General features: G+C 41.0%; 1 protein-coding gene across 3 annotated transcripts in view; it reads left to right on the top strand.

The window, feature by feature from the left end:
• Positions 1 to 874: 874 nt before the first annotated feature.
• LOC144531561 (electrogenic sodium bicarbonate cotransporter 1-like) overlaps positions 875 to 10665 on the top strand; it is a 42021-nt gene continuing 32230 nt past the window's right edge. For 2 of the 3 annotated variants that reach the window (XM_078271780.1, XM_078271781.1), the window contains exons 1-2: positions 8054 to 8165; positions 9098 to 9274. In XM_078271780.1, coding sequence (XP_078127906.1) covers positions 8069 to 8165; positions 9098 to 9274 — 274 coding nt within the window. In that variant the 5' untranslated portion in view covers positions 8054 to 8068. Of the gene's footprint in view, positions 1215 to 8053; positions 8166 to 9097; positions 9275 to 10665 lie in introns of those variants that run through there. The other variant, XM_078271782.1, reaches the window with a different exon arrangement.

Here is a 10665-nt window from a genome sequence, read left to right as displayed (position 1 = left end):
TAGGCAAGCCTATCATAAGTGGGTATTTATATTTGCTAATAATATGTTGGATTCATTTTAGGACATTTTTTTTAAATACTTAACAATAATTTGAAGGCCCCCCTGCATTGACTCTGAGGACCCCCTGATGAAGATCCCTGACCTAGTAGGTACCATTGTAGCTGGTGTAAAAAGTCTTGAATACAAATTTATAAATGTTTTTAGCTAAAACCAGAGATCCAGTTATTATTATACATAAAGTATTGGTGTTATAACTGGTCTTTATGGCTCAGTGTCAGTCTTACAACTCTTCCAGAAGATGTCGCCAGTCCACACAGCAGTCCAGTCGGCTATCTGACTGCTCAACTTTCCTACCGGTAGCTCCAATGGGATTTGATCACAGCGACCTGGAATAGGTGCCTTCATTTTTTCTTATAGCGCCTTTGTGGTGTGTGTGTGTGTGTGTGTATATATATATATATGTATAGTATATATATATATATATATATATATATATATATATATATATATATATATATATATATATATGTTCAGTTAATATTTAATGTGCGTGACAAAGGTACAAAATGAATACACATGCTCTGCATTTATTCATACGCAACTGGATTTAAAGTGTATCTGTGTAGTGTAATCTTTGTATAAGTAATTTTACAAATGAACTGCTCCAAGTTTTTCAAATTCTGTTGAATTTTTCATCCAAATACAAAAATTTTTTTTGGGATTTTTGGTTTTTGATTTTGGATCCGGTGAAATGTAATTCGCCTCTTCAAGTTCAAGTGTTTTGGTGCGCCACCCAAGAGCGACTTTCTGGCCCCCCCCCCTACCACCACCCTCCCGGTGGCGTCACGCAGGAGGAGGCACTTTAAATATGGAAAAAGACACGCTGCGCTCACAGTCTCTCCACACGGTTCCAGCGAGATCCAGAACCAGCATTTTCTTCAAGATGTCATCTGGGCACGAGCTGAGCAAGTCCATCACGATGTGAAGGCCGTGTGACGTGTTCAATTTGAGTTGTAGAGTCGAAGAAACCATTCCAGCGAGACAGCTCTCGGCGTCCCACGACTTCTTCACTTGTATCCACTTGAAAAGCGCCACATCTTGCGCAGGTGAAGATTTCAAAACACTGACTACAAGAGCGACTTGCAACGACTGCTGGATGCCAGAGTGATCATCTTTTTAAAGGCGAAGTTTGTCACCATGAGTACCGAAAAGAAGTAAGTTTATGGGCTTTCCCCTTGTTTGAGTGCTTGCAGCAGCCTGTCTGTTACCATGCTGGGAACTTTTGCCTTGTAGCTTGCAAGTCCATTTCCTGGCCAGGTGTAAAAGTGTGACATAGGCATCGGGTCATCATTCACCAATTAATATTGAAGCCGAGACGCATTCAGGTTCGATTTTCTGTGCGTAAATGTGAACTTTCAGTGGCTCATCTGGTGCCATGCCTTTAGTGAAACTCCAGTGGTCTATTGATTAGGCTACTTCTCGAGTTTTACATTCATAATAGCCCACCCTTTTGGCTGTATAAGCCACTGTTGCCTCACCGCTGTGGCTATGAACTGCCTGTAATCTGTTTTCCAAGAACCTGTCCCTTTCAATTAGAGAGACTCAGGGAGCGCAGGCCAAGTGGTGGCGAGTTGCCTTTCTCCAGTACAACTTTATGAATAAAGCTGTGTGTATGCCGCACAGACCATGTGGTCTGTGAGCTGACTTGACACCCCGAAAATGCATATTCGGCGTGGGCCAGAGAGTGCGTCCACGTTGCGCAATGACGCAAGTGCCAGAGCCGCAACAAATCAGACTCGAAGAATACTATCAAACACGGAAACCCCCTTCTGAGTTTGCAACGGTCTGCAAACACTTTTATGGCATGGAATTCGTCAGCTGTTTAAAAAAAGAAAAAAAGTTCACCTGCAGCCGCTGTGAGTTAGCTGTACGTTTTTACAGCGTCAGCCTGATCTGCTGAGAATACATTTCCCATGCGGGGCACAGTTCCTCGAACTGTAACTATTTACTAGTGTAACGCCCCCTCCAAGTAGCAAGGGCTGAAGTGACTAAACGTGGGTTCAGGCTGGAAAAACACAAGTTGATTCCTCATGCCTCTATCATTTTGTCAGAGATTGTGAAATGTGTTGCTCTTTATATTGTTCCATCCAACTGGAATGTTAAATGCTCCTATGTGCTCTGCTCAATGATGTTTTGGGCAATTTAGATATCCATCCATTTCCTCATCCATTCAATTGAGGAAATTCCAAACGTCAAGGCGAACCTGAGAAGCAGGGAGTTTACTACAGTTAGTGATATTTGCACAAAAGGTACATAATCACCTGTGTACACATGGCTCAGGAGTGTGTCCTTTGTCACCTCTACTTACTGTGATATCAGACACTTTGATATGAGCTATAAACCATACTGCCACAACCTTTTTTTATGTTCCATAGAAGTCATTAATCAGGCACTAAACTGCAAACATACTCTTAGCTACTCCGGTGTGGGGATTTACTGCTTTTCTTTTAAATCATTGTAGGCTATATTTAAGTTTTGAATTGTTGGCCGCACAAAACGAGACTGAAAATCTGAAGATATCATTTTGGACTCGGGAACTGTAATATACTTGTTTTACTTTTCTTTTCTTTTTTCATAGCTGCTAAATAATTGATAAGGAAAACTATTGTTAGGCGCAGGCCTAAGATAACTCATTACTAAGTGATCCCTCTTCTCAACACATTTTCAGACAAGAAAAGTGGCTATAACATGTTTCTATGGGCATTCTAACATCTGAACTTGTTTGGATTCATGCTGACCGCTGCCTCTTGTCTTTGTCAGAGGTAAAAATGTTTTTACAGTCACCTATGAAGCCCTCAGATTTTGAGCATTTGACACAAATGTTTACTTTTGGGTGGAGTGGAAGTATGCTCCTAAATCATCGTTTAATGGCTTGTTGCACTGTGTGTGCTGGGGGCACCTACCCTGATGGTGAACCTGGCTGGTGGGATTGGGTGCGTCACTCTGTAAAGAGATGGGGATGATCCTTGATCCCGAGCAGCTGATCCCAGCTCCTCCCGCACCGACGGGTTTATCCAGCCTATGAGGTCACCAAGAACAGAAGCAAAGTGAGAAGTTGCTAGATGAATGCAGCTGGTTGCTCTGATCCGTCTTCCAGCTTTTTGATTATTCTTTATTTATTAATGGGGCAGAGGAAGTCGTCGCAGGAAATGAAAAGATCGAGAAGATTTCCTGTTTTTACAATGACGTAAATGAGGAGACTTAGGATCTTATCTGGTTTCATACCTGTAGACAAAGAGATGCACTTAGCCTCAGTTTTGTTTCCTGCTACATGATATCAACTTGATATGAAGTATTTTACACTCAAATGTTGAAGAGTAGATTTAAGAGTCTTCCACCTCGCAGCTCTTAATATTGCCTCATTCTTTCGTTTTTTTTTCTTTTCCTTCATTTCATTCCACTTTACATGCCGGTCTAATGCTGAAGGGAATGCTGAACTCTCCTTCTGCATGTCTGTGTACCACCTGTGGTATGTTTCTCATCTTGAGGGTCTTCCTGTCTGAGGCCTCAGTAAGGAGTGATTAAAGTGGCTCCATAGACTGGCTATAGCCAGCAGTATGCAATATGAGCTTCCTTTGCTCTCTTGTGTGGCCAACGGTTTTCACTATGTTACATGACCTGTCCACACACACACACACACACGCACGCGCGCGCGCGCCATTGTCAATTACCAGTTGCATTAAGCAAATGCTACAAGACTTAGCTGTATTCCTGGAAAGATCCTGTATATGTACAGTTTTTGTCCAAGAAGGAATTAAAATGGCTCCACCAGTTTTGAATGTGTTTCCCCTCTGTTCGCTGACCACATTGCCTGTACCAATTACTGGTTAAGTACAAGTTCTTCGCAAAAGGAATTCTCTGGAGCTGGCGGTATTGTATGTACATTCTGTCCTGAAGGAGTGGACACAGAAAATGCACAGAAATCTGGAGCTGTCTCCAATCTCTCCACACAGTGCCGTGTGGGAACTTGACCCCTCTTTTTTTGTGAGCAACAATGGGCAACAAAAGGAGGGTAAAGAGGCTGATCACTGTATTATACCTAGTGAAGTTGGCAGCGAGCCCGGCCACCCCTCATCACTTGTTTGATCTCGGAGCTAGTGTATCAACATGACGTCTGCAATCAGCATTACGCTTCTATCATCTCTCAAGGACAGATACCATATCCACAGGGGAATTCAGATGAGCTTGCGGTGCAATCTCAGGAACAAGTTGTATCCTTCCTGACTTTGTTTGTTTAGCGGTTTATGTGCACTGCTCCCATCCCCTCCTTTTTTTTTTTTTTTTTAATTGGCATCCCCAGTTGGTGATTGTTCAGTGGCAAATGGAAACTGTTCATATGTTTATTGACATTCTTGATACACATCCAAAATCAAATATTTATTTTTTGTCGTTCAACAAAACTATTCTCATAAAGCGCTTGGTCAGATTAGCAGCGGCAGATGAATTCCTAATTTTTAATGGATTGACTTAGAGATAGAAACTGTGTCTTGAGATGAGGCATCTCATAAAAATGAGCCTCAAATAGAAATTTATTCCTAATTTTGGAATATATATATATGTGTGTGTGTGTGTGTGTGTGTGTATATATATATATATATATATATATATATATATATATATATATATATATATATATATATATATATATATGTATATATATATATATATATATATATATATATATATGTGTATATATATATATATATATATATATGTGTATATGGTCTGTCAATCGATTACAAAATTGTAATCTAATTAATTACATACTCTGTGATTAATTAATCGCATACATAATTAACGGTGCTTGAACCGATACTTTTTAAGAAAGGAAAGGGTACTAAACAACAGTTGGTGACATTAAAGAAGGCTTGTTTATTGCTAAGGCCATATGGTCAAAATTAAATGATTTAATAATAATAATAGTATAACATTAACTTATTTCACTAGTAAATTGCTGTTGAACGACAAAAACAACCACCAGATGGGAAAAGGACATTTACAATAACTTCAAAAGCACCATGAGGCTGTAGTTTACCAGTTTCATTGAACGCACCGTCTGTGTTGTTTCTCCGACGGCAGCTGCAGATTGTTACATACCGGTGTTGAATCCTCTACAGTAAAACAGTCAAACTTTACACCGTTTAGCGTTAGCTGTCAGCATTTTAACCGTGTTTAATCCAGCTACTAGCTAGCGGTAGGCTAACGTTAGCTGCTGTCGAGTATAGTGTTAACTAGCGTCACGTGCAGCGGTGTTTGTCTTGCCTGTATCGTCTTCAGAGCATCAGAGAGAAGCGCAGACATATCAGTGGCACCAGATTTCGGTAGCCAGGGTTGGTTGGAAGAAGATTTTTACAAGTAAATGTTCCAATCAATGATCCAGGCAGAACATCCTCTAATGGGGGCTAGAACGGCTCCGGGTCAAACGTCAATATGGAATGGATTAATCTGCGTTATTTTTTTCTCAGATTAATTAATCGAAATGAACGCGTTATTTTGACAGCCCTAAAAAAAAATATATATATATATATATATACACACACACACACACACACACACAGTGGGGAGAACAAGTATTTGATACACTGCCGATTTTGCAGGTTTTCCTACTTACAAAGCATGTAGAGGTCTGTAATTTCTATCATAGGTACTCTTCAACTGTGAGAGACGGAATCTAAGATAAAAATCCAGAAAATCACATTGTATGATTTTTAAATAATTAATTTGCATTTTATTGCATGACATAAGTATTTGATCACCTACCAACCATTAAGAATTCCGGCTCTCACAGACCTGTTAGTTTTTTCCTTAAGAAGCCCTCCTGTTCTCCACTCATTACCTGTATTAACTGCACCTGTTTGAACTTGTTACCTGTATAAAAGACACCTATCCACACACTCAATCAAACAGACTCCAACCTCTCCACAATGGCCAAGACCAGAGAGCTGTGTAAGGACATCAGGGATAGAATTGTAGACCTGCTCAAGGCTGGGATGGGCTACAGGACAATAGGCAAGCAGCTTGGTGAGAAGGCAACAACTGTTGGAGAAATTATTAGAAAATGGAAGAAGTTCAAGATGACGGTCAATCTCCCTCGGTCTGGGGCTCCATGCAAGATCTCACCTCGTGGGGCATCAATGATCATGAGGAAGGTGAGGGATCAGCCCATAACTACACGGCAGGACCTGGTCAATGACCTGAAGACAGCTGGGACCACAGTCTCAAAGAAAACCATTAGTAACACACTACGCCGTCATGGATTAAAATCCTGCACGCAAGGTCCCCCTGCTCAAGCCAGCGCATGTCCAGGCCCGTCTGAAGTTTGCCAATGACCATCTGGATGATCCAGAGGAGGAATGGGAGAAGGTCATGTGGTCTGATGAGACAAAAATAGAGCTTTTTGGTCTAAACTCCACTCGCTGTGTTTGGAGGAAGAAGAAGGATGAGTACAACCCCAAGAACACCATCCCAACTGTGAAGCATGGAGGTGGAAACATCATTTGGGGATGGAGGAGTGGGCCAAAATCCCTGCTGCAGTGTGTGCAAACCTGGTCAAGAACTACAGGAAACGTATGATCTCTGTAATTGCAAACAAAGGTTTCTGTACCAAATATTACGTTCTGCATTTCTGATGTATCAAATACTTATGTCATGCAATAAAATGCAAATGAATTACTTAAAAATTATACAATGTGATTTTTCTGGATTTTTGTTTTAGATTCCGTCACTTACAGTTGAAGAGTACCTATGATAAAAATTACAGACTTCTACATGCTTTGTAAGTGGGGAAAACCTGCAAAATCAGCAGTGTATCAAATACTTGTTCTCCCCACTGTATATAAGATTATTTTTTTGGGGCTTTTCCCCTTATTATAGTGTCAGTGGATAGACAAGAAGGGGGGAGGGAGAGATGGGGGACACAGCAAAGGGCAGCAGGTCAGATTCGAACCCGTACCGCTGCAGGACTCAGCCTACACTGGGCGAACGCTCTTACTTGGTGAGCTAGAGGCCACCCCAACTTATTCCTAATTTAATGAAATATTAGCCTCAGTTTTCTTTACTTTTTGTAGTTACAAGCTGGTGTATTGTTTCCTTCCTTGTAGCTGTTTTGGCAAAAAGGGTATTCTGCGATTATGGTTTCCCTAAACCACCTTTTCTTCCCTGGATTAGGCCACACTTTGCTGGACTGGAGGAGCCACATTCCTTCCAACCCTCCAAGAAGGTTGACACTTAGTGACAACGGAATGTGATGTAGCCTACAAAGAAGTTTCTGACTGGCACTAGAAAGTCCAGTGTGACTGATTATCGAGGTCTTACTGTGATAAAAGTGGTGTGATGTTTAAATGTATACATCCACTCACCCACTCACAAAAGGAGCTGTTTCAACAAATGCATTAATGTTGTGTGCAGCATTGTTGGTGGATGCCATGGATAGGTGACATTTTGGTCATGTGGGTGATCAGAAATGCTAATGCACTATAAAGCTTGGCAGGTGAACTCATTTTTAAAGCCTTGTTATGGAGTTATTCATAATGTTTTTAAATCATTCTGCTCACATTTGAGTGAGTGTGGAGGTGAAGTCCAGACTTGTCTCGATATTGCTAACTGTAACGTGGTTTGTCTTGTTTTGTTGTTGTGCCACAGAGGTTGACAGGTGCAAAGAGAGAGTAACGGCTTCTCTGGCTAATATTCAGCATTAGTTATAACTGAATAAGAAGATGCTGAATAAGAGTCAATATAAGAATTGGGTTTCGTTCTAACCAGAATTTGACTCTACTGTATTGGCCATAAAAGTGTGATTGGAATATAAACACGACATTAGTTATTGGCACTTTTTTTTTAAATTTTTAATTTTTAATTTGGTTGTCATTTGTTAATTTAATTTTAACTATATTTTAGTGTTTCAATAATGGGGAAGAAAGCCTGACTGAAATTGGGACGGAATGATTTGGTAAATGCATTTGGTTGCAAGCATATTTAACGCTGCCGTATGTGGTGATCCATATTGAATATGTCTTCTCTTTTGCCTTGTAGAGTGGAGGATGAGGCCGTCTTGGACAGAGGAGCGTCCTTTGTCAAACATGTCTGCGATGAAGGGGAAGTGGAAGGTAAGATCAGTGATGAACACCAGCACATTATCTAGCTGACAGACGGTACATAAAGCTTTCTTGTCCTTGTCTTTTCAGCACATACTGTACTGTGCTGGTAAAAACTGAAGTATTTCCTGTAGTACCGGCACATCGTTTGACATATTGTATAAGATGAATAATTTCCACTTTAGCTTGACATTTCTGAACAGGAAGATGTTTCTTCAAGTGCTCTAATCCTGTGCAGCGCAGGTCGTCGGATAAGCCGCAAAATAATTTATCTTGAGACACCCACATGCATTTGCTGAGACATTCACGTTTCAAAAACCAGCAATTAAGTGTGCACACACAAAGAACCACGTCAGAGCTTTTGGCATAATGTCAAGCTGTTTGTGTGTATTCAGTAGCACTTGCAAGACCCTTTTGCTTCCCCTGCATGGGAATGTGGTGGAAGTGCGTTGTTTAGTTTGTGCCTTAGGTGGTCTTTAGTTTCTACAAGGAAGCAAGACTGACCACTGTTGGGTGTAACAGATATCATTAAAAACCCACAAGATATGTGTATGGAATGGAATGGAAAAATACACGGTTGCTTCCACGCTAACTTAGTGAAGTAGCTTTCTCTCCACCTCTCTGTCTCTCTTAATTACTTCCTGGAGACATTAAAGTCATAATTTCCTGTATGAGTTGCTGTGTAGGAAGTAGTTGGCATTTATTTGGTTTTGCAGTTTGACTGACTGTATCTCTTCATGACTGTGAAATAAGCAACAAACAACCAATGTCACTGTTTAAACCTCAGCACGAGCCAAAAAAAATCAATGCGTCAAAGTAGCCTTGTCATAAGCAAAGATTTCACACCACAACCCAGTGGTGATACCGGCATTCAGGATTGATGTGGTTTCCTACTAACTTTGAGTTTAATCTGACCTGCATTCCCTCCCCTTGTGTTTGTGCAGGTCACCACACTGTGTACATTGGTGTGCATGTTCCCAAGAGCTACCACCGCAGGAGACGCCACAGACGCAAGTCTAGCCACAAGGAGAAGCGGGAGCGAGCGGAACACAGTTCAGAAGGATACAAGTCGGATGGGGAGAACGCATACGAATGCCCTGCAAGCATCCTCAAGCCTCTCAGTGAGTTGTAATAAAAACATCCAGTGTGCAGAATCAAATTTTCCACATCAGTAATGGCTTTATCGCTCTTGATATGTTGGTTAGCTCAGTTGGGGGAAGTCCAGCAGCACTCACAGTAAATCACAGCCTACAGGATATCGGTGCTTCTGTAGTTAAGGAGGTAGGGCGGCGGGGTGGCGGGGTGGTGGCTAAGAAAGCTAAAAAAAAAAAAAAAAAAAAAAAAAAAATCCCCAGGCAGAAACCTACACTCAACCGAATTAGTGCAGGAATGGGAATACAATGAATACTAACACCAGATTGGCTTAAAGTGTGTAAAGTAAGTACAAGAGGAGTATTATCTGCCACCTCAATGATTAACAGTACTTTGGGGGATTTGTGAGAGAGGATTATCAGAAGAAAACGGGTAGATGGGAAGAAAGAATTAAAAGAAGAGGCAGCACAAACAATATTGAGATGTTTCCCAAGCTTGATGAGAACATTACTACGAGTGAGCCTAGCACAACCTTGGGACTGAGAAGAGCAATGTAGGAACCAGTTTAGAAAGTGGTAAAACTGAAGAGGTAGAGAAGAATCTACCAACAGCACTAAATGAATGTTAGTCCACATTGTGGACAGAGATGCAAAATGCACATACAGGAAACACATAAGATGGTTGTGAGTCTCGGGAGTCTTCTTCCTGCTGTAGGAAAACGCACCAGATGTCTCTCCAAAGCATGGCACAAACATTAATCCCAAGATTGTTTTTTTTTCTCATGAAGAAGGAATTCTAATACCAGAAGGGTCTTTAGATATAGGTCACTCCTAACCCATACATGTATGTGTCCTGAATGTACAACAGGAGACTTTTTTTATTAATGTGTTTTACACAGGTGGGAAAGCATTGAACAACTGTCAGTAAATGAGCCATGTAATTGTATAGGGCTCTCCTATGTGTTATCTCTAAGCTTTGATAAAGGCTCTGTACCATCACACAAACCTCTCAGGTGGGTAATTAAAAGAGTAGCAGACATTACAATCTGGTTAAAAGCTACAGTATTTGCAAGACATACAATTATCACAAAACTGGAGTTCACCTTCAAATGGTACATTGTGGAATACACTGGCTTAATGGGAGAGTGTTTGCTTTGCTGCTAGTGGAGGTAACCATTAAGGTCTCAAGAGTGGGTTGGAGATGGGAAACGGCAGGGACTTGTCTCCCAACTCATGTGTGTGGCATGTGTGGACAATAACGGCAGCGCCACATACCTGAAGGCTGCAAATAAGATATTCCTGGGCTGGTAATTACAGTGGCATCTGAAATGGACCATCACAAGTTTAAATACAGGTTGAATCAAAGTTGTAGTAAAATGTAGTAAAAAATGGTAACGCAACCATAGCAGGTGCTTCACACA

Source organism: Sander vitreus, chromosome 16 (assembly GCF_031162955.1).
Source record: "Sander vitreus isolate 19-12246 chromosome 16, sanVit1, whole genome shotgun sequence".
Lineage (NCBI taxonomy): Eukaryota > Metazoa > Chordata > Actinopteri > Perciformes > Percidae > Sander > Sander vitreus.
Note: the sequence above shows the minus strand (reverse complement) of the source record. Positions and strands in the feature narration are given on the sequence as shown.